The following is a 27,171-nucleotide window of genomic DNA, read 5'->3' as shown; positions in this document are numbered from 1 at the left end:
GATGCAGCTTGTATCTATCAAAAGCCAAGTGTTCAGTATTGTGGACCAAATTTATGGACATCCCTTCCAGTTGAGGTCAGACGTGCCCAATCCCTGTTGAACTTCTGGGGCCTACTGAAGACATTTTATAATTTTAGTTGGTTGACTGGTATTCTGTGCTGCTTTCCATTCAAATGAATCCCAAATCGGCTTGCAAAAAATAAATAAGAATAGCATAATGGAACCCCAACAAGTGTAGCATATATCATGTGATGTAAATGAACAAATCATCAGTAAAGCAACTGCGATCTATAAAACACTATTAACAAACAAACAACCAAAAAAAGATGCTGAACATCACAGTTATAAGTCGTACTCTATGATTAATGAATCAGCATAGCGTTTATAATCTACAAAACAATAGTAACAAAATAGCAACTAAAAATAAGTTAACACTATTAAGTACATAATACTTAATAGTATTCCCCAGCCCAAATGGCCCAGAATCTTTCACTCTAACCAGTTCATCAAAATACACATAAACATCTATTATATAGTAGGATTGTGATCTGATAGAAATACCTACAACATAGCTATACTTACTTATGGGTTTTTTTAATTCATTTTTTATTCTCATTGTATTGAGTTTCTTGTACACCACTTAAAGACCTTAGTAATTAAGTATTAAATGGATTGTCTAAATGAAATGAAGCAGGTATTTAATACTATTTTTTTAATAAAAAAAACTATGTCAATCAGATCAATAATCAGTTAGAACTGTGCAGATAAATATAATTCAGGTGTGTGTGTGTGTGTGTGTATAAAAAAATCTAAAAAAGGAAAATGGTTTTTTACAACACCTTATGATGTTAATTTGTATAATTAGAATTATGTCTGATAACTGAGATTCTGCCCAACCATGAGTGTGATTTTTTTCCATACACCAATAATTGCCTAGGCAATGGTCATTCATTCATTCATTCATTCATTCATTCATTCATTCACCTCCCCTATTTTTTTAACATAGCATTGTTCAATTGCTTCTTTTAAAGTAACAAACATTATTTGTGAACTAGAATGTATAATAGAACTAGATTGTGAACAAGAATAAGAACAAGAAATTATAATAAAATTGCTGTTGGATGTGTAACTAATAAGGAAACTGAAAATAATCATTTTTTGTGATCTATTGCTATCACATCTTTCGATTAGGTAACAATTCTTTTCTCTCTCACCAGATAAAAATCACCCACAAGAACCAAGCTCCAATCCTGATGGGACCACCTCCCAGAACTGGGCTCTTCTCTTCCATCATTAAGAGAACAAGGAACTGCAGCAAAGAATAAGCTCCTTTTAGTTAAATCCTTATAAAATCAAATTAGCAGGGATTTGGAATATGTACGCTGGAAACCTTTCAAGGGTTTGAAAATGTTCTCTACTGCATAATCATGGAATCTGGAATAACAGTTTCTGTGACTGAGCTAATGTAAAACGATGCTATTAGAATAATTTATTGCCACAGTTTTGTAGGCATTTTGCATGAAGAAAGCTAATGTTTACATAAAGTGATAAAGCATATTTTTGTTGCATGCATTGCCATTACTAATTTGCAGGCTAAATATGCTGTGGGGCGGGGGGGGCGGGGAGGGGGATGCAACACTGTTGGAAATGTGATTTTTCCCAGGATGTGAACCTCAGATTGGTCTTTCAGATGGCATATTTAACCCATTGGACTACTCCGGCATCTTCTGAAGAAAGTGCCATGAGGCTTATTGCAGCCTTGGTTGGCTTCCTTTCCTCATTAATTCTGAGGAATAACTAACGTTCATCCTAGTATTTGCCCAGCCATCCCTCTTAAATCTCACCCATTGAATTCAGTGCAGATCTGATCATTTAAAGCCTGGCACATGAACTCTTTGTGCTATCTTGTTCTCTTAGACTTCACACAGAACAGGAAGCAACCAGCCTCATTTCCAGTTTTCGGAGGGCCCTTGAGCGAGGCAGACACCCTGCAGGGGGGGCCCCTCTGTAAGAAAGGACACAGGTTGAAGCTTTTCAGGTCTGTGCCTGAGCACTCTTCTCTTTGCCCTGCCGATATCCACAAGCAACCCCACTTTGCCTGTTGAAGTGGAGCAAACTGCAATTGGCAGGAAAACCCAAATTGCCATTTGCTCCGATTCAGCTGTAAAAAGTGGGTTTTCCTGGGGAAAGAAAGAAAAAAGTGCTTGGACGTAGACCAGGAAAGTACAGACCATTTCCTAGAAAGTCCAGAGGTGGAGCGTATGCCCGCACTCCCAAGGGGAGGCGGGGCACAGAGGGTGCCCTCCCAGGCGTGGGATAGCCGCTTGGGTGCACAGAGCGGCGCACGCGCCCTGCAGCTGGGGGCGGAGCGAGCCACCCATGGGGGCAGAGGGAGACGCCAATGGCAGACATTTGGTGCGCCACCCACGACTTCCAAGCCTCCCCCAGCTGTCAAAACGAAGGGGGAAGGGGGGAATGCGGCACAGCTCCCCCCTTCCCCCGCCACCTCAGGGTAGGCTTTGGAGTTGCGGGTGGGCGGCGTGCCAAATGTCACCCCCTCAGCGAAGACATCTGGGGTGGCTCACCCCTGCCGCACCTGCCTGAGTCTCCTTCATCAATGGAGCAAGCCCAGGAAACAGTTGCCACTGGGGCCTCTGCTGGGCTATGGGCTCTGTGTAAATGCCCACTGATGCTCCCCCCCCCCCAATTTTTTTTAATTAATTTTCCAATATTTTTTTTAAAACAAACAAACAAATACACAAGCAAACATAAATCTCAGCCTATTTAAACCAATCTTTGTAACATTGTTAAGTGACTTCCCCATATTCCCCTGGTTGAATTTCAATGTATATCATTTTAACAGTTTTCCAAAACTAATGTTCTTATAAAATTAACTTAATCACTTAACGTCTTTCTTTCTTCCAAATTTGGCATTAAACATATTAATTAATCACGTCACATATTTAAATCCTAAGCCTATCTGATATTTGCAAGCTTTCCAATTAAATGCCCGCTGATGCTGGTCCATGGAAACAAGTCCTCGCAGTACCCAGAGGGAGGCTTCCCCCCCCCCCCAATAAGCACATTACATAATAGGCTGTTTCGTTCCACATGATCAAACTTCAAAATATTTCCATCGCAAATATGGGCCCACACTATAGTGTTAGAATAAAAGAAGCATTGCTAACATGCATCTGAGCTGGAGAACCATTACACATAATACAAGACGAAACCCTGGGTTTGTCGCTGAGCATTGACTCAACATGGAGACTCAGCCAATCCTGTCTCTCCGACAGGTGTTATTTGTACGATACATTTGTCTGTTTGCCACATCCATACTTTAATATTTTAAGTGTACATCTAAACATGTAAGAGCATATCTGGGAAAGAAATGCAGTGGTTGAAACCAAGCCAAAAATTTCTCCACGTTAAATCTTCATAATATATCAAACTTCCGAGCAGTCTTGCTTATTAGCCTATGAAGCAGTAGGTGTGCCGCATCGTAACCAAGCCACATGCCTGATAAACCACATTTCCACCAAAGATTTAGCAAAGCGAGGTTTCAAGGAAGACTGGCTGGTGCAAAAGTCAGCGTTTGGGATCAAAACCCTCTTTTGAAAGCTTTTGACCACTTTGGCAGTGCCTGTACCAAGAAAGGGGACTGAAATTCACTAATTACAATTAATTCTTACTAAGTATTTATTTATTTATTTATTGTGTTTATAAAAGTAGTCCATGAATCAACTGGTCACCCCAATCAGATGGGCTCATGTGTGCGTCCATTGACCTTGGGGAGGTTTCGTATCTTGTATTTCAGAATGCTCATGTGAACAAATGGGGAGCAAGTTTAGAAGCTGCCTCTAAGGGTCCTGTTACTGCATGCGCAGCAGAGACACTGGATTCGGAAGACTCACAGTTATGGCCATCATAATTGTGTCACTGGCTTGTTTCCTTTATAATTGCAAAACAACTGATGATATTGCTGCCTTTTTTGTGTTCTCAATTCCAAGAATTTCTGCTGTGATGATTTTGTGCTCAGTACCTTACTTCCCACCCATGGCTCCCTGGAAAAATGTATTAACAGCTTGGAAAACTGCAAAGCAGCTTGTTTTGTGCAATATAAGTGCCGCTGTCTTATGGTCAAGGCCAGCCCAGCCAACAATTTCTATGTTACGTATAAACTTATACATCTATAGCAAACTGCTTTTGGGGGAAGCCACTGTGATTTTCAACCCATTCCCCTTTTAGTTTGAGTTTCATCCTTGCATGCTTTGCTTTCAGGCATTCCACCAAGAAGAGCAACTTGCTTGAAATGCATGATTTATTAATGCCCTCGCACCTTCTAATCTATCTCATACTTTGCTAATGATTTATCAAATCTCTTTTCCTATTGATTTGTTCATCCTTATGAAATGCAAACAACATGAAATCTTTCTGTTGTGCACGGTATTGTGCATGGATGTAAGTACATTAGATACAGTTTGAGTACATTATAGGATTTGGTAGATTTCGTCTGTGTGTAATTGAAGAACACAGAAGCAGTATATTGCTGGCAAAGACAATGTACAGTACGTGAAAAATACTCTTAATGTTCTGTAAATGTTAGCAAACTAACGCCACTTAACATAACATTCATCATTAGGCTAAGAAATGATATTATTATTATTATTATTATTATTATTATTATTATTATTATTATTATTAAAATTTGTATACTGCCCTTCATCCAAAGAACCAGGGTGGTTCACAATAGATATGTCTGTCTCCAAACCTAAGGATGTACAGTTCATCATGTCCAGTGATGTTAACTATAGTGTCAGAATTATAATTCTCTTGTAAGCTACAAACAAATGTACACCTATATCTGATGCAATGGCTACTTCAGATATCCATGACTCAAAGGCAAATCCATCTTGCACATACTGTATCACATGACATGTTCATTGATTTTATGAAATTATGGCTATAGGTAATAAATATTTTCACATTATGAGTACAGTTTTCTACAAATGATATTCACCTTCTTTGTAACCACACTTTTTTTCTTTAACAGCCCCAACTCCTTGATGTAACTGTGTGATAATATTACAGGCATAGTGTCAGAGCTGCCTCTAGGTCCCAGCTCACAGAGGACCAACGCCCGGTTGATGTAATGTACAAAAGTCTTTATTGAAGTTTAGTTTCCATTTCAAACCCCAGAGCGTGCAGCCCTACGTCTTGACTCTAGATCGGCGAAGTCCCCTCTGAGTCACTATCCCTTCCGCACCAGTTTAAGATCCTAGCCCGGCTCCACCTCCTGCGCTGTTCCTTCCTCCTCTGGGTCCTTCTGCCCCCTGGGGTTTCCTCCTTCCTGGACTCTTCTGACGCTGACCCCCCCTGAGTCTTGCCCTTCCTTCCGGCGGGCTTTAGGACCTGGCTCCCTATCCGGGCTACCTGCTGTGCCGCTCGCCTGTACATTTGAACTTGGCGCGCGCGCCCAGCCTGTGACTTTCCTCTTGACCGTTTCCCCGCTCTCCGATGGAGGCGTGGTCAATCCTGACTCATCTCCTCTCTCTGGTGGTGAGAACACTGGTCCCGATGCCTGGGACTCCTCCCCCCCACTGCGCTCTGGTGGGGAAGCTGGTCCTGATTTCCAACTGCTGCTCAGGGAGTCCCCGCTGGCCCCTTCCTTCTGGGGTTTCCCCCTTGGCACCCCCCTTGCCCTGGCCATCGGCGCTCCTTTCAGTGAATCTTCCGATTCGCTGGAGAGACTCGTGGAATCTCTCTGACCACTGTCACTGCCTACACCCCCCTCGGATTCCTCCTCACTCTCCATTTGCTCCATCTCCTGTGTCTCTGCTCCTGAACCCCTGACACATAGTTTCTCCGAAAACTAAAATCTAATCATAATTTTAGTGGTGTGAGATCTGCTTCCCTATGGTTCTTCCTCATGCTGCTCTGGTATCTTGCGCATGAATTTACTACACAGGTGGGACCACTGAGCTAGTCCTTTGCCCTGCACCTATTGTCCTTGAACAATGGTCTTGAAGGAAAGTCCTGCTCAGGTTATTGCTTTCTGCACAGACTTCTTGAGCAGCAGACTTCTTGAGGAAGCCACAAGAAGTATCACACTTGCCACAGTGGGTGAATGCGGGGCATAGACTACAGGATGCAAGAAAGCGAAATTGCTGCTTAATTGTGGTACAAATATTTGTCGGTAGCTAGCTGTTTCAACAGATCCTTGACAGAAGACTGCGGTGGATGGATCAGTCAATTTCAGTATTGTCCATTTATTATTTTTCCAATCTTAAATTCAGTTCTCCACATTTCTGCAGCAATTTGCAGAATTAAAAAAAAGTCCTCCTAAAAATTCATCAGCATTTTATGTCAACTTTTCCTAATAGGCACATTTATGTACGCCATTTTGACTAAGGTACAGAATTTTGCCAGCAATTTTCCTAATATAACGCATATTTATATTTTGTTCTCACTAATATATTCATGTTTATGCACACTTTCCCTTAATATATGCATTTTTGTAAACATTGGAGAATTGCATTGCAAAATTTGGATGAGCACAAATTTGGGTGGATGGTTGTGTTTTGGTTCTCCTATTGTTTCAGAAAGTGCAGATTCATCTTTAGGTGTGAACCAAATCCAATTTCTCCCTCATCCCTTATCCTCCCTTGGTGGATACTACAACAAGGCTTGTTAAGAAATATGTCCAAATATAAGATTAAGTCATTTGCTGTGTTGTGTGGGAGAGTTATCTAGAAAAGAAAGAAGTGTGTTGCAGAGGTTCTGCGGACAAACAAACCCAGTGATTGTGTTTCCAGGACAAACCGGGTTAAAGGGCTCTTTGACCTGTGCTGAGGGATTATTTGAATGAATCACAGAGGTCTGTACTGCTGCACGCTTGATGGAGCTGGGTGGGGTGAGTGATAGTTAGAATGCAAGAATCTTTGAGTAGCAGTGGATCAACTTAGATCTAGGTTGAAGGTATTCATAGGTTAGTCCTTAGCCTGTAAGTCCAGGGTGAGGAACCTATGGCCTCCAACTCCCATCAACCCCAGCCAATTCCCATCAACTCCAGTACGACCAGTCATAAGGGTGATGGGAGTTGTCATTCAGCAGTACCCATCACTAAGTAAAGAAAAACGCCATGGATTGTTGTGCAATGAAGATGAATATATTTGTTATTTACTCTTCTAATTTGGGCTGCGTACACCTGGGAATAAGGCACTGAACACAGTGCGACTTCTTTCTGAGTTAACATGGTGGAGATTCCTCTGCAAACCTAGCCTGGGGACAAACTTCTGAAACTGGGACATAGAGGCAGGTGGTGTTATTTAGAACCATTTGGTTGCTTCAGACATTTTATGAATCTGGGCTTCAGCTAGTAAGTAAAAAAGCCAAAAATCATCACACAGGGTTGGCGCTAGTGGAGAAAGTCGAGCTTCCAGAAAGTAAATCATCCTCCTATTTTATTAGGAATGGTGTGTTTCTAAAACTCTGGCAGTGTTTTATAAAACCACACCTTGCTGAAGAAGAGTTGTGGGTGGGCAGCTTCCACCTTCTAAGAAAAAGACAGTGTTCATGTCACTTGCCACTGCCTCTTTTTCCAAAATGCCTGATGCTATGGACTTGAATCCTTCCTTCCCTTTTCTTCAGTGAATCTCCTCGCATCTCCAAGACTCTTCTAGCATGGAGCCATTTCACATGTTTCCTAGCTATGATTCAGAGTTTGCTGAAGAAGCACCTTGGGACGGCTTGCAAAGAGTGAGTCATACGAAAGAGTAAGCAGTCACTGCAGCGTTTTGGTATTTACAGAAAAAACAACACCTGTGTTGATGATAGACTAGCACAATTCAATATTTACCGAGTGCTGCTTTCAAATAAACACAGAGTGTCATTCACAGAGATTGCCAGCCCCAGGGACTGAGATCAGAATGTAGACTAGCTAGCGTGCCTTTAGCTGCCTAAGAGTTCGCGCCTGTGCTCTGCTGCACATAGGCATGGGCCAACAGAGCAAACTCAAGCTTATATCGCTACGTTCACACAATCGTACGCTGCTCAGGAGTTGCAGAAAGTGGCATTTCTCTCTTGTGTAGCAACAAATGGGGTGCAGCGGCTCTAGTCTTACCTTTTGACTTGCATGTTTTAAAATATATGCAGCACAAGCCACTACTGCCCTTGGGCTTATTTCAGACCTGAAGCAGGCTTGGTTAGGTTCCTCCACATTTGGTGCTAGGTAGCACTTTTATAGATGGCTTCAATTGTACACACAATATTAACAGATAAGAGCATTCATTTCTCACAGTTAAGAAACTCAGTTACCACTTAGCTGGTCTGGTAAGAAATTGAATGCTTGAGTTTAGTCTGTCTTTCTTCTTGCCCATCTCTTTACTTGTACAGTACCATCGTGATGCTTTGCACCATGATGCTTACCCAACTTGATGCCCTCCAGGTTTTGCTCTACTACAACTCCAATCAGACTCAGCCAGCATGGACAGTGGTCAGGAATCATGGGGGTTCAAAATATCTCTAGGTTGGAGAAGGCTGGTTTACACAGTTGAAAACAGTTATACCTCACTAACTTGAGAAAACAGTGATCAACAGATGCATGAAAGGGAGAGAGAGAGAGAGAGAGCAGATTATTCAGCGAGGGCTGGAACAGATGTGGTTTAGAATATCCATTATTATATCTTCCAACATCTTTGTTTATTTATTTGGAAGCAAAACTGGAGGCAATTTGGTTTTGGTCTAAGATGCATGGAGGGTTAACTACCAATTCCCTAATGCAAATCAATCCAGCTAGACGCTACTGATATGCTGTTTCTATGCTAGCCAGGATGGCTGTGCACTATTTCCCAATATCTGAAGCATTATGCCTGTGAATATCAGTTATCAATCACAAGTAGGGGGAGCCCTGTCGCACTCAGATTCTCCTTGTAGGTTTTCTATGGATTGACCACTGTGAAACCAGGACACTGAATTTTCCAGCAGGAAAATTTCAAAATGGTCAGGCACTATTATTTATTTACTTTTCATTTATTTAGCACATTTATCACCTCACATGCATAAAAAGGCCCCGGCGCAGATTACATCACAAAAAAAATCAAAATATAGTTGTGCAGTTAAAACCGCAACCAGTGAATAAAATTATCTGCAGGAAATAAGCAACTATTAACACCCCCTATCCAAAAAAGCCTGGGTAAAAAGATATACCTTTGCATTTTTTCCTCCTGGCATGATACGATCACAGTTCTCCCCCGTAATGTGCTGTTTGACCCTGAACTTACTATAAATGCCATTCATGTCCAGTTTTACAGTTTTAGAAACCAAGATGGAACTGAAGCACTGGGGGTGTTGCATTGCTGCTGTTTTAGTAGGAACGTGGATGTGAACACTTGAAAGGGTACTAGCGTGAAAAGGGCACTGGACGAATGCTCTAAGAATAAGAGGAAGTTAGGAAGAATGAGGTGGGAGACCTTGGAAGTGAATAAAGGTAATGTGTTGAGAGAGCGTGGTAGTCTGCACTAGGGATATGGGGACAGATGAAAGGTAGAAGATAAGCGTTTGGCAAGGCCATGAAGAAGGTACAGACCATATGTTTACATTGGAAGTGAATTAAGATATTGGCAAAATTTGTACTTCCTTAGCCTGGATATAGGGAGGGGGTTGGGGGGTTATAATGTTTATTCAACAGAAATGGCGAATATTGGGACCTCCAAATCTTGGATTAAATTGTGATAATTCTTATCCAAGCCGCTTCCCAACTAGTAATTCCCAACCCTCCTTCCCTCCAAACCATGGGTAGGCAAACTAAGGCCCAGATCCGGCCCAATCACCTTCTAAATGTGGCCCACGGATGGTCCGGGAATCCATGGGTTTTTACATGAGTAGAATGTGTCCTTTTATTTAAAATGCATCTCTGGGTTATTTGTGGGGCCTGCCTGGTGTTTTTACAGGAGTAGAAAGTGTGCTTTTATTTAAAATGCTTCTCTGGTTTATTTGTGGGGCATAGGAATTTGTTCATTTTCCCCCAAAAAATATAGTCCGCCCCCCCACAAGGTCTGAAGGACAGTGAACCGGCCCCCTGCTGAAAAGGTTTGCTGACCCCTGCTCCAAACCATTCATTCTCTTATCTCCCACTTACGGTACCTGGCTGGTTTGGCTGCTGGTGACAAGCATCTGTGAGGAAAAGAAAGACAGAAGTCTCTCCCTCTCCATTTAGGACAGCATGCCAAGGCAGAAGGACACCATAGTGCTTGAGGAAAACTACATTTCCCAGGGGTGACAAGAACCTTTGGTTCTCTTGGCACACCGTTCTGCAGCGTATCAGGCACCAGGTGGAAGAGGTAGAGAGAGACCTCCCCTCTTTGTTGTTTACTGCAGCAGCCAGGTAAAGGGGGCTTGGGAGATCAGGATGGGATGGTGTTTGAGGTCTCTGGGAGCTTTTGGCCAGGCCAAATTGCTCACACATCTGAATTAGGGAGCAACAGCTTGTTTCCTGGCCAATCCAATGCAAGCCATGCATAGCTCACCCACTTGTATCAGCAGGATAGAGAGTATTGTCAATGTAGTCAGTAAGAAAACAATAAATCTGGCCATGAAATAGTAATATACAATGCACCAGGGATACCCAACATGGTGACCTCCAGATATTGTTGAACTACAATTCCCATCAGCCCCATCCAGTATTGCCAGTGCACAAGGATGATGGGAGCTGTAGTTCAATAACATCCAGAGGGCACCACATTGGCTAAAGCTTTAGGGCAGAAAACTGTTTTCTTATATAGGGTTGCCATACGTCTGGAATTTCTGGGTCATATCCGTAACACTGCAGTTGGTAGCAGTGTCCTGGCCGAAATTGGGCAAATATCCAGGGGGAGGGGATCCGGACGTATGGTAGCCCAGGTTGGCAGTGCCGTTTTTGTCTGTTTTCTATAAAATAGTTCAAAAAAGCCCAACAACTTTGGCCAAAAATAAAAAAAAATCTGGAGGGCAAAAAAGAGAAAAAAGCTCTGTCCCGATTTTCACTGTTTGAATTATGGCAACCCTATCTGATATTTGTTTCAGACGGCTGCTTGAGCTGAATGTATGGTATCAGGCGAATTGCACAAAAGCAAACAAACAAAAACCCTGAACTATGTTGTCCTTAAGAAAACAAATGTCAATCACCACCATCGACATCAGCCATTGCCTATGTAACCCTCCTCCAGTAACTACTAAAATTGTAATTTCATTAAACACCTAACAAAAATAATCTCATCAGTGACGACATACTACAATAACAGTTCCTTGCATTTCTAGTATTGTGAAGCAATCGTGCAATACAGAAAATAAATACAATCACCTATGGTAGAGGTATATATACTGAATTTAATAGGGAAAATATGTACAATTTAAGAACATGCTATCTATGCAAACTGAACAGATTTTGAAATGATGTAGAGTAATGCAGAACTGATGAATAAATCCAAAATATGAGAAATTTCTTTTTTATCCAGACAGAATCTGGCAGTGTTTCTGTTGCTTTCTGGGCAGTATTTACAGTAGGGATGTCAAGGAGAGGAAAGACGTGATAGACTAAAGCTGCTATCTTGTACCAACTTACCTGGAAGTAAGTCCCCTTGGACTCACTTTTGAGTTAATATTCAGAGAACTGCGCTGTAAATACCCTCTTGGATTTTTGAAATTGGCAGGTATACATCAAATATTTTGATATACATTCCTCATTAAACAAAGTGTTGCATTCCACTTTATTACATGTTTGTTTATTATTATTATTATTATTATTATTATTATTATTATTATTTGTATGCCACCCATCTGGCTGGGTTGCCCTAGCCACTCTGGGTGGTTCCCAACAGAATATTAAAAACACAATAAAACATCAAACATTAAAAACTACCCTTATAATAGGCAGGGTAGTTGATGTTGTTGGATCACAAAACCAATAATCCCTGACCATTGGCTATGCTGACTGTGTCTGATGGGCACCACACTGAGATAGGCAACAGAGAAATATACCACCACAGATCTTTCCAGTCAATTCAGCAGCCTTGTATTTACAGATGAGAAAGTAAAACTACTGCAAGAGGTAGTTCTGTTGTTTCTGCTAACAATTTTGCCTCTTGCAAAAGGTGTGGACTGTTTGTCATTGTAAAGAGGCCTACAGCATCCCTTGGCACAATGACTCTTCAGCAAAAAACAAAACCAGGCACCTGCTGGTAGCTTGCTGTTAGTCTGAACATTGAAACATCTGTTCTGTAGTCAGTGAGTAGCTCACACTTGCATTCAGCTCCTCTACTTAAAGGCAATGGGAGCATAAAGTAAAGGTAAAGGTACCCCTGCCCATACGGGCCAGTCGTGTCCGACTCTGGGGTTGCGCGCCCATCTCGCTTAAGAGGCCGGGGGCCAGCGCTGTTCAAAGATACTTCCGGGTCACGTGGCCAGCGTGACAAGCTGCATCTGGCGAGCCAGCGCAGCACACAGAAACGCCGTTTACCTTCCCGCTAGTAAGCGGTCCCTATTTATCTACTTGCACCCGGGGGTGCTTTCGAACTACTAGGTTGGCAGGCGCTGGGACTGAGCAATGGGAGCGCACCTCGCTGCGGGGATTCGAACCGCCGACCTGACGATCAGCAAGTCCTAGGCGCTGAGGTTTTACCCACAGCGCCACCCATGTGGGTGTTTGGTATGAGAGCATACCAAAGGCTAAATCCTTCACCACATTTAAATGATGCATCTTTTAATTGCCACTTGGTGGAGTCTTTACCCCCACATCCCTGGAGCGAAGGCACAGTAAATGGTTTGAACCAGAGGCCATAACTTTATTAATGTACATAATCTGATCCAGATCGTTAGCATTCTTAACTTGTGAAAGCCTTCTTCACCCAACTCACCCACTCAACTTCACTATGCCAGGGTCCCAAAAACCAGCAGATGGCTCAACACCCTAACAGTGCTACTATTTGAACTTTGCAGTGAATATCCGAGGAGATCAGATGCAGCCTCAGACTGCATGTCCTGCTTTTCCAAGCTATGGGGATCAACTGAAGATACCATGCCCAAGGGCCCCCCAAGAGTCTAGAGCTACCACCATAGGCACCATTATTTCAGAATAAGTCCTGCTGAAAACAAAGAGACTTATTTCCAAGCAAATTTGCCTAGGGACATTTGGTTCACGTGTTGGGGAGCATATCAGTGGTCACAACTGCTTTTCATAAAGTAACAGCATCACTGAGCATGTGCTCTGCAAATGAGGAGGTCCAATGGGAGTACAATTGCTATGCTTCAGGGTAAACGTTAAAGAAAGGAAGGAAGGGGGGAAAGGAAGCTTGAATCCTGAAACAAGCTAGTTGGGAAGACCTGGTTAACGCTAAGTGCGACTGTTTTTCCAAGTTAAACACAACAAGCAGCAAACGTTGATGTGACTGCATGACATGCTACAGGCAAAAGTGAACAATGGCAGACATATTTTCAAGTGTGAAGCACTGATGCATCTCTATTGTTACAGCCTTTGGCGCAACTTCAGATCTTGCTACACCAAGTGCAGCCAACCAAACTGAATACAAATTTCATTTTTGGCCACCCATCTCCTCCATCCAATTGGCTCTGGCTTTCCCCTCTGTACGTTAGGCCCATGGCAAGAAAGAGCACTTGCATATGGCAGCTAGATGACCTTCATAGTCCCTTCCAACTCTGCAATTCTGTGATTCTAACTACGTATGTGTGCAATCAATAAATCTGGTTGTACCTGTAGAGCCTTTTCTCACCTTTGGCATGATGTATCAAGGTCAACAGCAGCAAATCTACAGACGGAAGAGAGGAAGGCCAGCTTGTGTGATATACCCTTGTCACGTGTTGACCAAATGCCTAGAATAGAAAGGGAGACTAGTTGGTGTTTGAAAACAGAATGCCCTACAGGTGGGGAACCCTACAGATGTTAGACTACATCTCCACAACTCCAGTCATCCTTGACACTTGACCATGCTGGCTGGTGCTGATGGGAGTTGTATTCCAGCAACATCTGGAGACCACAAGTTTCCCATCCCTGGAATAGACAATATTGGACTGAATGGGACACTGGATTGCCTTGGTATAAGGCAGTTCCATGTCTTAATCATCGCTATGGAATAGCAAATGTAAGTTTCCGTGTCTAAGGTGAGACATCCTAAGAAACATGATCCCTAAAATCTCATTCTCCTCCTCCATCATCATCATCATCATCATCATCATCATCCAAGGTCAGCTATTTCTTGCTGAAACAAAACAAAGAAAAACAAAACAATAATTTGGACTCCTTGGTTGAACATGATGTGAAGAACTTGTGGAACCACGCCTACAATCAGGCAGAAGAAGGTGGCTGCCTCAGGTAGCAGGTGTGACAGTAAGGTGTGGAGGACAGAGCTCTGTGTGTCACCTAGACTGTCCTGCACCATTTAAGCTCACATGTTGTCCTCATATATAAGATTCAACTACCTGTTGGATAGGTTTCTGTACATCTTCACCTTGGACAGCAAAATGTATTGGGCCAGCCCTGTGAGGAAGCTAGAACACCTTCAAAATAAGAAGACACTCGTCTTTTCTACTCAGCCTCTGCATAATGTATCTTATATTTACTTCCTTTAACGGATTTCAAGTGGTCTCCCATCCAAGTAATGACAAGGCCCTGATTTGCTTAGCTTCAGCCCTCAACCTAGTCAGTTGCTGCCATTTCTTTTTCCTGACAGAGACTTTCTGATATTTCTCAGCTGTGTGACAGGCAGAAATTCAACCTGTGCTGCTTCTGAAATCTCTACAGCAGGAAAAGCTGTGGCCGTGGTTATTCTGCCCATCATGCAGCTGCTGATGACATGGAGCCTCTGTGAGGAAGAAGACATTCCAGTCGAAAACACCCCTCTTTGGCGTAGCTCTGAATTACTTCATGCAGAACTTAGCTGTATGGAGAGGGGTCCGTCACGATCCAAGACAGAAAGTTTTCCAAGAAAAACCCAAATATTTTAAAAGTGGAAAATAAGGCGATTACTTTCATTAACTCCCACTAACCCTCTTCTGTATTGCTTCTCTGCTAGCACCTGTTATTTCCCACCGGTGTTTGCCAGAACAAGATGTTAACAGGATAAAACAGAGTAAGATTACTAGGAGTCAGGGGAAATTAATGTGTTATTTGCTACACAGCTGAAGTGTAGCACATTGTACGGAGGGCAGCTTTAATTAAAACTTATTTCGGAAATAATGACAGCTGAAGTCCACGTGGAAGCAGAGAAAAAGGCAATTTGTCGTTCCCTTGTTTTAAAAGAGCCTCAGAGGGGCCTCGTGTCACAGACCTTACGTAACCATATCTGTCTCCTAGGAATCGGGGGGAAAGGGAGGGGAGTCTACTATTAGTAGAGTGGATTTGTTACCGTTAGGCTTCTATTCCCTGTCGCCACTAACTGAGGAGAGGGTCTGCCAAGGTCCACAGCTGGAGTCCTGTGGCTTTAAAAAGGGGAAAGGTGGGAACAGAAATAGCTGGGGGAACAGATTCTTGGCCCACGTTCATTCCATACACTTAAAGCACTGTGATACCACTTTAAACAGGCTTCCCCCAAAGGATGCTGGGAGCTGTAGTTGGTTAAGGATGCCAAGAGTTGTTATTCCCTTTCCATAGCCATAATTCCCAGAGTTTCCTTGGAAGACAGATTAACAGCCAAGACCCCTCCAAGTGCCTTTTTGATCTCCTTGGATGGCAACAGTTGAAACTCATTCTACAAAGCCACACTAGATGGTAGACTGGTCATTTCTCTGGATTGACTCGTTGACGTCTAACCAACGCTGTCCTCACAAAGCCTAGCAAACATGTCATAGCAGATTTCCAGACGCTATCTCCATGTGTATCAAGTTGGCCCTGAGCCAACCAGAAAAGCTCTGAAGGACAACACTGAGGTTGCAGCTGTGGTGGTGAAGTCTTGCATCTTTGCAACCATCACTGACAGAGTTGGCTCAACAATGAGCTCTCCCTTATTTCCAGCTTTTTCTGCTTCCAAATATATTTCTGGTTCACACATCTCCCAGTCTTCTTCATTATCCTTTGCTCTCTAGTAAACCAAGGAGCTGCTTTGAAGAAGTTGCTTCAGAATGATGATGTCAGTCCCTTTGGTCATCTCCACCTTCCACAAAATGGCCAATGCCAAAGTTCTGGCAGGGTGGCCACCCCTGCCAAACTCCCCAAGGGCATGTAAGAATCAATAAGATTTTCTCTAAGACTCTCTAGGGTTCTAGGTTAATCACTTGCTACATAACCCTGTTTTACTGGAAAGGCCAGGAAGTGTAATTGGATCTTCTGCTCAAAAAGTAGAAGGTCTACAACTGACCTATCATCCACACTCCTAAATGACTAGTTTAATTGTGAGGCTGGATGTGGTTCCTTCTTCTCAGTTTATTTGATGCACAGCTGTAGGAGCAGCCTAAATAAGAAACTCATTATATGTCCCTGCACGCAATCATAAGTAAGGGATGGTGGGGATGCTACCCTATATGATAATAATGTGCTATTATTTTAATTATTGCTGTTATATACCAGCTTTTTCTCTAAGGAGCAAGAGGTGATGAACAGTGGTACCTCGGATTACATACACTTCAGGTTACAGACTCTTCTAACCCAGAAATAGTGCTTCAGGTTAAGAACCTCTGGAACGAATTAAGTACTTAACCCAAGGTACCACTGTACATAGTTCTTCCCTTCCTCAATTAATCCCAGCAACAATGCCGTAGGTAGATTAGGCTGAATTAAGGCAGTGACTTGCCCAAGGTCATCCAGTGGCCAAGTGGGGATTCGAACCTTGGTCTCTTAGATCTTAGTTCAACAGTTTAACCAACACACCATACCAGCCCTCAGTGTCCAGGATATTGTCCTTTTGAAGTACTCCAGTATTCTTCCTAGTAATTGCCGTCACCTCCATTTTATTTACTTATTTTATTTATTTATTTATTTATTTATTTATTTATTTATTTATTCATACATACATACATACATACGTAGAGACCCCACCTTTTCACCTGATGGGGCTCAAGGCGACTGACGGGTAAAAACAAGAATTGCTAAAAACACAGAAAAAAACAACTCAACATTGATAGAACTGAAACGAAATATATGTATGAAATCTGTTTTAAAGATACAAATAATTACAATAAAAACAGCATGGCACCCGCCCTTTAATTAAAATCTTATATATATATAATGTCTCTCTCTCACACACACACACACACACATATGCATAATGGTGGTGAAAAGCATGAAATCAACAATAAAAGTACATTCATAAAACAAGCACAAAATACAAACTGGAACCCCTGAGAATTCTAGGAAGCCTCAACAAACTAACACTCTTAGAAGCCTTTGTAGGAAATCATTACAATTAAAATGCTATAAAAGTGGGTAGTGTAACTATGTACAGAATGTGCAAGATGTTGTTGTTTGTGGGGGGTGGGTAGCAAACTTGGCTCACTAGTCTATTTTTAGGCAAACAAATCCATTCCTATTAACTTTTGGTTGCCTCCTGAGATTACGTGGAAGAGAAGGTTCATTTTTATATGAAGGGATTGGAAGGGAAGGGCAGGACTCGAACATAAATGAATGCTTTCAATGCAAGCTGGCCTCCCAGAAGATCTACACTTCCAATGCAGTGGGAGGGGGGGGGGCAGATCTACAATGTATGGTTAAACATGGTAAGTTATGCAGAGTTTTTTTGGAATTGCACATAAGTGTTTTGACACTGGTATCAAAAAGAAGCTAAATATTTGCAGAGTGCTACTCTGCACATTTGCACACAGCTCTGTGTTTGAGGGAGAGGAAGCGGCGTCCAAAGGTTTGTCTGAAGCCAGTCAGAGAGAGAGAGAGAGAGAGAGAGAGAGAGAGAGAGAGAGAGAGAGAGAGAAACGAGAGAGACACCCTAAATCCAATCCTCACTCTGCTATTATTTGAGTCAAATCAATGAGGTTAAGGATTAATGAGATGGTGCTTTTCTTTGGCAGATCCTTGTATTTATGCTGCATTTTCTGAAAACTGTAAACTTCAGAGCACTATGTATATCGTGCTGTTCACATGGAACTCTTCATGGGTGCAGGCCCCATTCATTTCAATGGAGGGAATATTGTATTGAATCTATAGAGGGAAGCACAAGTGAAATCTGCCTTCCCCATTTAACAAGAAAGGGGAAAGTTTGTTATAGTGTAAACTCCCCCCACAACTCAGGCTTCATACTAAGCTAGGAAAACAAAGCTCTTTTGCACAAAATTCAGCACATACTTTGGTTTATTCCAAGTGCAATTCTGCACAGTGTCAGATCCTGTTACGTCCCCAACAAAGGTGCAGTGGTCTGGGGCTTTGCCAGGATGTGTGTGTGTTTGAAGACCTGTTAACTATTACTACTATTTCCCTGCCTCCAACATCTGAGAGCTGCCAATTAGCAGAAAAAGGAAGCTTTTCAACTACTGAAACATCATCTTTTGACCCTTTAGGCTGATTAGAAGAGGCACTGAGGATTGGCTCATAGGGTCACTCTGGAGAAGGTGTACAGGGAGAACAGCAAGTAGTTCTCGCTTTGTATGCGGCAAAGCTAAGCATTTAGGAAGACTGAAAACATAAGGTGCTTCTGTTTCAAAGCAATGGTGTGCAAATTCCGTTACATATAATGGAACTTCAAGGGAGAAGATACTGAAGCACTCCAAATCATTTCCCCCGTGTACGAGGACAAAAAACAGTAGATCTGGCTGAAAGGCTGGAGAGTTGCCAACACTGACCTCTACCTGCAATATACCTGCAAGCCAAGTAAATGTGTACTCTCTCTCTCTCTCTCTCTCTCTCTCTCTCTCTCTCTCTCTGTGTGTGTGTGTGTGTGTGTGTGTGTGTGTGGAAAGGGCCCCCCCAAAAAAACCTTCATGGTACATGGATTCCCCAAACAACCCTGGGAATTGTAGGTTAAGGTTGCTGGAAATTATAGCACTGTGAGTCCAAGGGTGCTTTGGGGATGGCACATGCTTTTAATGTGTTTTAATCATGCTTTTCAGGTATGTCAAAATTCAAGGTGTTGGTGCTGACCTTTAAAGCCCTAAACAGCCTAGGCCTAGTATTCCTGAAGGAGCGTCTCCATCCCCATTGGTCAGCCCGGACACTGAGGTCCTCCTCTGAGGGCCTTCTGGTGGTTCCCTCACTGTGAGAAATGAAGTTACAGGGAACCAGGCAGAGGGCCTTCTCAGCAGTAGTGCCCTCCCTGTGGAACACCCTCCCATCAGATGTCAAGGAGATAAAGAACTACACAACTTTCAGTAGACACCTGAAGGCAGCTCTGTATCAGGGAGTTTTTAATCTTCGATGTTTTTATATGTGCTGTTAAGCTGCCCGGAGTGGCTGAGGAACCTAGTCAGATGGGTGGGGTATAAATAATAAAATTATTATTATTATTATTATTATTATGACTGAAATGATAGGATTCCATTAGAGTAGTTTTATCATGTAACTCGTATGGCTGCTTTCCTTGTTTTCATCTTCTGACAACACGAATGTGACTGATTTTTCAAGGCAGGCGTCTACACGTGCTAGTTGTGTATTTGCTTGTTTTAAAAAGGAACCCTTGTCTTACACCCTGCCCCCCCAAACTGAGTACAAGTGAAGCAAATCTTCATCATAAGAAATGGAGAAAGCATTGCAGGCAACCTGGATGGTTGTGTGTGCCTGCCTGTGTCTCAATCCCAGTTAACATTCAGATCCAAAGCCTCTTCTAGATTTGCTATGCCAATCATATTCCACTCGACAGAAAGACATGAAGGAGGGAGAGAGAACACCAGTCTGCTAGATTGGAACCAATTCCTTACTCATCTCATGGCAAAGAAGCTTCATTTATCTGTAGCGGTGCCAACAGATACGGCAAGTGACAGATGCAGCAGTTTGTAACAGTTTGGATAAGAAGTTTAAGACACGCTTATTTCTCCACGATGAAATGACCTTTGGGATTGGCAGGGAATCAGGATGAAATTTCTATGAGGAACATTCATGCCGAACAGGCTCTTAAAAATATCCTCAGAGCTTAAAGACATGTTGATGATTTGGGTAGAATGATTCTGCACAGAAGACACACACACACCCTTTGAGGACCATTCTTTCCCTCTGGAGGGAAAACAGTTCAGCCTACAGAGGCAATCAGATCTTAGCCCTGCGGTCCGTAGATTCACAGGTCAATGGAGTTGGAGGGGACCTCAAATGTCATCTAACCCCACCACAGCATTGAGCGAAAACCACTACTATTGCATCCCTGCTAGGTGGACATCCTGACTCTACTTAAAAATATATGCTTCACCAACTTCTGGGTCCCTTCACTGTCAAAAAGCTCGTACAGTGGTGCCCCGCAAGACGAATGCCTCGCAAAACGAAAAATGCACAAGACGAAAGGGTTTTTCGGTTTTTGCGTCGCTTCACTAGACGAATTTCCCTATGGGCTTGCTTCGCAAGACGAAACGTCTTGCGAGTTCTTGCGAGTTTGTTTCCTTTTTCTTAAAGCCTCTAAGCTGTTAATAGCCACTAAGCCGCTAAGCTGCTAATAGCTGTGCTTCGCAAGACGAAAAAACCGCAAGACAAAGAGACTCGCGGAACGGATTAATTTCGTCTTGCGAGGCACCACTGTACTGCCAGGAAATTTTTCAGAAAGTACAGTCAAAGTTTGAAGTTTAGCATTTTAATTTGAACCTGTTGGTTCACATCCTGCCCTCTGGATTTGCTCCAGCTATAGGGCAGCCCTTCAAACAGATGAAGATTGCCCTCATATTACTTTGTAATAATCTCTTCTCCAGGCTAAACATAACTCTCTACTTTTACCTTTCCTCATAGGTCTCAGAGCATCTCAAGGCCCCTCACGAGCCTCTGTTCAGGCTCTGGTCTGTCACCAGCCCACATCATTCCTTCTCCTACTGCCACAATTATCAACCTTCTCTCCCTCTCCCCGCCCCAAGCTGTCAGTATTTAGCAGGAAGGAATAATGGACCTATTGGGAGATTTAGGTTTGTATAGAGGCAGATTAGGAGAGTGCAACTGGTTCGGTTGCACTGGGTGCAGAGCCTAGGTGACGCTGCTGGGGTGCCACAAATATGATTTACGATGGAGCCTGAGAGGAGGAGGGGAGCCGAATTTGGGCGTCGCACAGTGTGTTGCTGAATTTTGAGACCCACCACTAGTTTGTGCAATTGATGTGGATTAAAAAGGTCTCTGTCCTACTTCTAAAAAGGAAAGTGTTGGGTAAGTGCATTCAGATGTGTAGATGGAAGAGATGATTATCAGGAAGACATGTAAACACTCCTCCAGCAAATCCAGATGACTGTCCATTGTTGTATAACCTCTCCACAGACAAATCAGAACACATATACAGTAAAGATCAGGTACAGCCTAAGCTTTGGATATTTTATTATTATTATTATTACTGCTGTTTTATTATTTATTGCATGTTATTTATTGCAAGAGATCTGGGTTCAAATCTCTGCTGAACTATGAAGTTTACCAAGTTAGTCATGCCATCTGTCAGGCTACTTTCCTTCAAATAGCTGTTGGGGGAGTTTAAATAGGAGTACCTCCATGTTGAAGAAAGGTGGGGTACAACTTTGAAAAATAAGCAAAGGTTGTAAATTCTATCTGCCAACACAAATCTTTAGCAAAGATAAGATGCAACCTGTATAACCAGTAGAGCTGATAACAAAGCTAATGCAATACCATTCAAGTCCAACATAATTAAATCTGCAACCTTTTCTTTTTTAAAAAAGAGAATCTATATTAAAATGGGATAAATCCTACATATTGTCAGTAGTCCACTTATATACTGAATTGTGCCCAGATCTTTCAGTTGACAAGTTTCTATCGTTGGCTTTTGAGGAAACAAACAGAGGAGTCTCACACTCTTGTGTGTTGTTCCATTTTCACCTTAACAGTTGTTTCCCCCAGAAAAGTGTGATTGATCACTTGGGATAATACAAAGATAGTGCCCCCACCCTGTTCAATTGTATTGAAAAAGAATACACAGTTTGAGGACAAGAGCTGACTCTGCAGATGTCAACCAAAGCCAGTTTTGATTTGTGACCCACAAGATACACAGACCTTGAGGGTGATCTTTTCCATACAGCCCTGAACTTTGGAAACAGCCTTCATGTGACAACATTGTTATCATCCACAGGTGAGAAGATGCTTCATTCCTGTTGGTTTCAAAGGTGGTTCAACAGGTTCAGCCTTTTTTTTTTTAATGAGAAAGTTAAAGATGAAAAAAAGAACAAATAATATTGTTTGAGTGTTGCAGAGCCAGAAATAATGTTTACAAGCCAAGATTTGGAAGAATAGCACCTTTCATACAAGATGTATAATGGCATGCTTAAGGCTAAGCAGATATAGTTTTTAAAAACTGTATTTTATTCAAAAATATTTCACAAAGAAACAAAAAAGAGCAGCAGAGCAAACGTGTGTACTCAAACATCAGCACAGAAAATTCAAATAGCACTGAAGAACCCAGAAAAAGGAAAGCTTTACAGAGTACATCTGTCCAAAGAAATCTTTGCTGACATGTAAAATGAATTTCCATGAAGATATCTGACTGCGCAAAACCATGTGATCAAAAACTAATTATGGTGTTCTCCATATCACAACCCCCAGGTTACTAACACCCAGAGTTCCTCTTGGTTCTGCACTTAGAGCCTCATCTATTTCTTCCCACTCCCTGTTATAAACACATTAATCAGTCACACAATTATCTCTGGATTCCTTGGGAGATGTCCTTCTCTGTCGCTCTTCACTCCCATACCTCCATTCTTCCAGCTGAATGCTCCTGCAATATACCTGAGTTTGATGCCAAACAGCTGGCGTTGAGGAGCTAAGCAGTCTCAGTAGGGCTGGCCCAATATATTTTTCTCACTGAGGTGAAGAACATGATGGCAATGCCATGTACAGAAGTGAACTGGATCAGCCACCGAATCTTACTGAGAAGAAGGTGGCCCAAAAGAGGCCATGTGGCAACAGAGAAGAATGGCTGGAGACTCAAGAGGAATAGCCAGAATAACTTGAACATTTGCTGTCTCAGGTGGTTGCATCACTTTGTCTAATGCTAGGGCCGGCCCTGAGCTTCAACCTTATCACAATAATACATGCATGCATGAAGAAGAAGCATTATCCAAATATCTGGGTGTTGATGGGTCATTGCATGCACTAAGGGCTATCATGAGCATTACTCTTGATATCACCACTCAGGATGTGCTGGGTTGAACAGTGCCAGCAGCATCTGTACCTGGCATTCTTCAGATCTTGTCCTGAGGCCTGCACTGCTACCAGGACCGATTTCAGATTGGTAGGTTTTGTCACAGGAGAAGGAAGAAACAGAAGGGGAGATGGATGATAGGAACCTGGATTGGAGGGGAGGCAGATCTCTCCGTTCTGCCCAGCTTCAGCTGCTATGGAAGCAGGAGCAGGGATGCTTTCTGAGTGCAGAGTCTCAGTGAAGGCTGAGGAGAGCTTGGAGCAGCTAGGAGGGCAAGGTGGAACTGGAAATGGCAGAGACTGAACAGGAGTTCAAAAAGGAAGGCACAGTCTTTTGCCTAGAACCGGATGCCACATTTGTAGGCAGGAGAAGACGCACCCCACAGGAGCGCACATTTGCAATCCCAACATTCATGCAAGGCGAGCGAGTCTTGTATTTAAAAGCTTGGTCAGTGGGGCATGGAAACCTTTTGGGACATCTTTGTTGTTCATATCAACTTCTGAACTTCTTGCCCTGCTCTTGAACTCCTGAACCATGGTTCCTGAGCTTTGTGTCTGCTGTTCAGCCTGTATCATAATTCAGTACCTGTACTGAATAATTGCAAGTAAGATCTACTGCTTGTGTGTTTTGGGGTGAGAGCCAGAATGGGACCATCACCAATGCCTGTTCATCTGAAGCAGCACTGGATAGCAGTACCTAATTGCATACCTTCCAACATTTCTCCAATGAAAATAAGGACATTCCATTCCATAATGATAATTTCACTATTTATACCCCACACATCTTACTGGGTTGCCTCAGCCACTCTGGGCAACTTCCAACAAATATAAAAACATAATAAAACATTAAACATTAAATAAAAGACCTTCCCTATACAGGACTGCCTTCAGACGGTTTGGGGTGTCAGATGCCATTTTTATTTCTCACAGTGCCCTGGAGCAATGCTATATTGGAGCATTGTGGGAAGTTAAAATGGTGACCAGACCAGACCCAGCTGCTTGGTGTTGCTTGAAGCATTGGCCCCTCAAGTCGAGGGCTGGTTCTGGGTTTGAATCAGTGCCATGATGTGCTGCCAGCTGCTTTAGGGACAAGGAGAGGACATAACAGAACAACAACTATTTTAGTCATCTGTGGAGACAGAAAGCTGGAACCAAGATTTTTAAATGGGTGTGTGCTTCTTTTAAACTGCAAGTGCCCAATTTGGAGTGTATGTACTTTGTCTTTTCAACCTTTAGCACCTCATAAAAACTGGAACATTTTTCTCATCAGCAATATTCAGACATTTATTTCATTTCTGTTCGTTAGTCCTTTGTTTAAAATACCAATTACATCTTTCCCCCCTCTTTTTCTCTCTCAGCAACCTTTATGAAATATGTTAATCAGTTTGTTTATAGTATGAATCACTCTTGCGTCTGCTCTAAATGTCTTCTTCCCTCTTTGCTAGAAACCAAACTCCAAAGTCCGTTTTGCTTTTTTAGACTAAATGCTGCAAGCTTGTTTCGTGTAAAAACTCAGAAAGATTTATCTTAACCAATATATGGATAGAATGATGAGCACCCACTCGGCTCAGCTGACAGGTAGATTCTATGTTAAACTTCTTCTACGTGAAAAGACTTAATTTGAGGGTTTAAAAAATAAATTAAAACATTACATTTAAACCAGTATTTTACTTTGTATGGTTATTCCCCAGTTCAAAAATGGAACTTTATTGGAACAAGGGATTCTAAGACTATATGAATTTTAGAATTACAATTGTATAATTTATAATTAATTTTATTGTATTTTTAATATTTTTGGAAATGTGGTGTAGTGGGTACCACAATAGATTAGAACAGGAGTGACCCAGGTTCAAATCTCCTCTCAGCCCTGAAGCCCACAGTCCTTATATTAGTTATTCCCTCTCAGCCTAACCTGCCTCATACGGTTGTCGTAAGGATAAATAGTGGAAACCTGGAAGAATTTATGCTGCCTTAGAGCTAAGGTAAAAAATGCAATAAATAAAAATTCCCGCTATTATTCGTAAACACGGTAGTACATGCTCTACTGAACTAAATCCTCCATCTTTGCAGAATGTTTTAGAAGACAAGAAGGCAAAAGTGTAACCCCATTGTAAACTGGCTTCATGATTAAGCATAACCTTAACATATAATTTGACTCTTAATTCGCTCCATATGGAGCTATTCAAGGGCACGGTAGGGACGCGGGTGGGGCTGTGGTCTAAACCACTGAGCCTCTTGGGCTTGCTGATTGGAAGGTCGGTGGTTCGAATCCCTGTGACAGAGTGAGCTCCCGTTGCTCTGTCCCAGCTCCTGCCAACCTAGCAGTTCAAAAGCACGCCAGTGCAGGTAGATAAATAGGTACTGCTGTGGAGGGAAGGTAAATGGTGTTTCCATACGCTCTCGCACTTGTCATGGTATTCCATGAGCCAGTAGCAGTTTAGTCCTGATGGCCACATGATCCGGAAAGCTGTCTGTGGACAAACGCCGGCTCTCTTGGCCTGAAAGCGAGATGAGCGCTGCAACCCCATAGTCGCCTTTGACTGGACTTAACCATCCAGGGGTCCTTTGCCTTCTTTTTACCTATTCAAGGGCACACAACAGCCTGATCTTTTATGTAGAAATCCCTCTAAATGTATATTTGTACTTGAAATATGACTTAGACTAGAGCATTCAGGTAAAAGAGGCTTTGCCCCCACACCTATTTCACCATTTTAGACGCTAAAACAGCACAAGTGGGCATCTTTTCATGCAGCAAGGCCTTTCGTTCCTGCTCTCCCCCGTGCAGCCCTTCAAGTCTCCCCCAAGCCTGCTCTGGAGGGTTGGGGGATCCCCTAGAGCAGAATTTTGGGGTGTATGGATGGGCTGGAGGTGGGAGGTGAGGAACCAGAACTCCCATTGCACAAGTGTTATTTCCACTGCACAAGCAAGCAGGCATCACTGAACGCGGCCCATAGGCATTTACAACGAAGCTCCACATATTCAGAGAGTCTACTAATTTTCCCAGTATACTAAATCATCATATCAAAACTTTTGAACATATGTACTCTTAGTCTCCGAAAGCACCTCTGCCATTCTCAAAGGGAACATTTTGCTGTGTTTTCTTCAGCTGCTCATAAGCAGCACACTTTTGTACTTGGCCTAATATCAAACACTGCGAATGGAGAGAGTGGGATTGTTTTGTTGCGTTTCGAGTGTCCTCAGCATGTTGGTAGCTTGCAAATGGCATCTCTTGGAAATGGTGCCACAGACAAATGAATGGAAGACGTGGCAGCACAGCCATGAATACCAGCAAGTTTATTTGGGTGATCTTTGAGTTTTAGTAAGACGGGGAAAAGCAAGGATTCAGTATTCCATGTAATGTGCACATAAATATTAGGGGTTTTTTTTTTAAAAAAAACCACTCAGGTTTCTCATTGGTTTAGACTGGCAATCCATAGGCACGTAACAATTAGGTTTGTTTTAGTTTTTCTGTTTAAAATTGCTGTATCTGCAATATACCTTGCTTGAATATTGTAGGGCTGTATGCTAAGGAAATGTCATTTTGAAGGGAACCACATATTCCTTTACAATTCCTTGCTGTTACAATAAGGATTTTGGATTTTTTTGTCTTTGTTTTCATCGTACTGAAAGATTAAGATGGGCACCTGAAGTTAGAGTGAGCTGCTCTTATTCCAAAAAGGGATACTGGAAAGAGGATAGTTTCTTTTAGAAATCACTGCTTATAGAAAGATGTGTGGAGGCACATTGAAGGGAAGGGTTAAGCCTAGGTCTTTAGTCAATGTGCACTCATTTGTACCCGCATCCTTGAATGTGAAAGTCTTATCTCTGAAACTTGGAAGCAAGGATCAAGTGGGAAGACTCCGTCTGCTAACAATGAAATGACATGCCTTGTAAGCAAACATTTCATTCATTTGCACAGACTT

At 42.4% G+C, this 27,171-nt stretch overlaps 1 protein-coding gene and 1 long non-coding RNA gene across 8 annotated transcripts in view; one reads left to right on the top strand and one right to left on the bottom strand.

Moving 5' to 3' along the window:
• Positions 1 to 1,617, top strand: part of DGKB (diacylglycerol kinase beta) — a 251,989-nt gene extending 250,372 nt beyond the window's left edge. For all 6 annotated transcript variants that reach the window (XM_083705272.1, XM_083705274.1, XM_083705275.1 and 3 more), the window contains one exon: positions 1,218 to 1,617. In XM_083705272.1, the coding sequence (XP_083561398.1) occupies positions 1,218 to 1,325 (108 nt within the window). In that variant the 3' untranslated portion in view covers positions 1,326 to 1,617. The remainder of the gene's footprint in view (positions 1 to 1,217) is intronic.
• LOC310828268 overlaps positions 1 to 27,171 on the bottom strand; it is an 89,849-nt gene that overhangs the window by 41,551 nt on the left and 21,127 nt on the right. For both annotated transcript variants that reach the window (XR_014556802.1, XR_014556803.1), the window contains exon 2: positions 13,764 to 13,863. This is a non-coding gene — a long non-coding RNA (uncharacterized lncRNA). The remainder of the gene's footprint in view (positions 1 to 13,763; positions 13,864 to 27,171) is intronic.

Source organism: Podarcis gaigeae (genome assembly GCF_964106915.1).
Source record: "Podarcis gaigeae genome assembly, chromosome: 12".
In the NCBI taxonomy this organism is placed as follows: domain Eukaryota; kingdom Metazoa; phylum Chordata; class Lepidosauria; order Squamata; family Lacertidae; genus Podarcis; species Podarcis gaigeae.
The sequence above is the reverse complement of the archived record's forward strand: the minus strand, read 5'-3'. Positions and strand labels throughout refer to the sequence as shown.